General features: G+C 39.8%; 1 protein-coding gene across 1 annotated transcript; it reads right to left on the bottom strand.

Moving 5' to 3' along the window:
- Positions 1 to 474: 474 nt before the first annotated feature.
- Positions 475 to 1280, bottom strand: LOC120280676. Its single transcript, XM_039287603.1, has one exon. It carries the CDS (start codon positions 1164 to 1166, stop codon positions 723 to 725), a length of 444 nt encoding a protein of 147 aa, XP_039143537.1. The 5' UTR covers positions 1167 to 1280; the 3' UTR covers positions 475 to 722.
- Positions 1281 to 1546: the final 266 nt, after the last annotated feature.

The following is a 1546-nucleotide window of genomic DNA, read 5'->3' as shown; positions in this document are numbered from 1 at the left end:
AAGAGAGGAAAAAAGTTTCGCCAATAAGATGAATACTGTTTATCTTTTGGTTTTATCTTTTCAAGTGCCAAAGTGGTTACATAATGAGCATGATGGTCATTTCGCACTATATAGTGGTTGTCCACAACTTCCCATGCAAGGATAATATTGTCCATGAAAATTTTAATTGATTCTGTTTCTATCCGTTAGATGCATAATGGGTTGAAAAGTCAATTGAGGAAAAAAGAGGGGTTTTTTGAGGATACTAAAAGTTAGGAGGGGTAATTGTCCATAAAAAAAATTGTCAAGGGGTTTTTGGCAATTACCACAATTAATAATGATCATATCTATTATCCTAAGCAATGTTTTAAGTATCCATTATTGTCTTAGTTTACCTTCTTCAAAGTAAAAGAGAGAACCTCATGAAAATATCTATCAATATAATTCAGGACCATCAAATACCATCAAAGTAAAAGAGAGAACCTCATGTATATGTGAGTTTAGAATTTTGGAGAATATATATATAATTATTAATTATTACATCATCCGGTTTGACCAAACCGGGTCATCCGGTCCAACCGACCCATGACCCGGTTGTTTGGCCGGTTCACTTCCCGGTCCGGTTCTGAAAACATTGGAAAACACACACGCAGAGAACGTTTTAATTAATAAAATATTATTTATTCCTTCAACTCCAACTTACAAATCCACCCCATGCCATCCAATTAATAACGAAACTGCCATCAAACCTCACTCCTCCCCCCCTCCTCTTCAAACGCAGAGAAAGGGAAAGCTCGGCCAAGTCCAGAGGCCGTTTTGAAGGCGATCTTCTTCCCCTCGGGATCAGCAACGAGCATATCAGAGATCGAAAACCAGATCAACAACTCCTTGCTTTTCACTCCGGTCATCCTCGTCATCCGGCGATCCTCAACGAAGGCCGTGACCTCCGTCGCGTACGACACCGTCTTCCCGATCTTCTTGAAGTGGTTGATCGTGGCCTTGGGTTGCCGTAGCCACACGAAGCCCGTCGCCTTGTTCCGTCCGACCTCCAAGAGATCCGGCAGCGGGAGGAGGCCGCGCGGCAGGTGGAGCTCTTCCAGTAGCTCCGCGCACTTCTTCTTGCAGAGATCGGAGCCGCTGAAGATCTCGGCGCCTTCCCGGTTGTTTTCTATCAGCTCCATCGCCATTTTGTTGTTGTTTTTGGGTGGAAAATGGAATGAAACCTAGCGTTTGATCTTTTTCTTTTTGGTTTCTGTTTCTATTTTTGTTTTTTGGGTGGGGTTTGGGGCAAGTTATGAGTGGGTTTGAGAGACTTTATAGAAAGAGATGGGACCAGATGCTTGGGAAATGAATGGGAAGAGACAAAGTTGCCAACAACCTGCTTTTTTTTAACTCTAGCTTTTTAAAATTTTAAAATTTTATTTTTTCAATTTTTATTTTTAAATTTGATATGTAATAAATTATATATATATATATATATATACACATCACAAAGAAGTGTGGTCTATACACATTCAAAAACCTTTGAAAGAAAAAAAAATCAAACTCTTATTAGTCTTTTGGATTT

Source organism: Dioscorea cayenensis, chromosome 17, assembly GCF_009730915.1.
Source record: "Dioscorea cayenensis subsp. rotundata cultivar TDr96_F1 chromosome 17, TDr96_F1_v2_PseudoChromosome.rev07_lg8_w22 25.fasta, whole genome shotgun sequence".
Classification (NCBI taxonomy): Eukaryota; Viridiplantae; Streptophyta; class Magnoliopsida; order Dioscoreales; family Dioscoreaceae; genus Dioscorea; species Dioscorea cayenensis.
The sequence above is the reverse complement of the archived record's forward strand: the minus strand, read 5'-3'. Positions and strand labels throughout refer to the sequence as shown.

What these genes read in the sequence shown, in the direction of transcription:
- LOC120280676 (XM_039287603.1), bottom strand. Translation starts at nt 1,166, where the DNA reads ATGGCGATGGAGCTGATAGAAAACAACCGGGAAGGCGCCGAGATCTTC.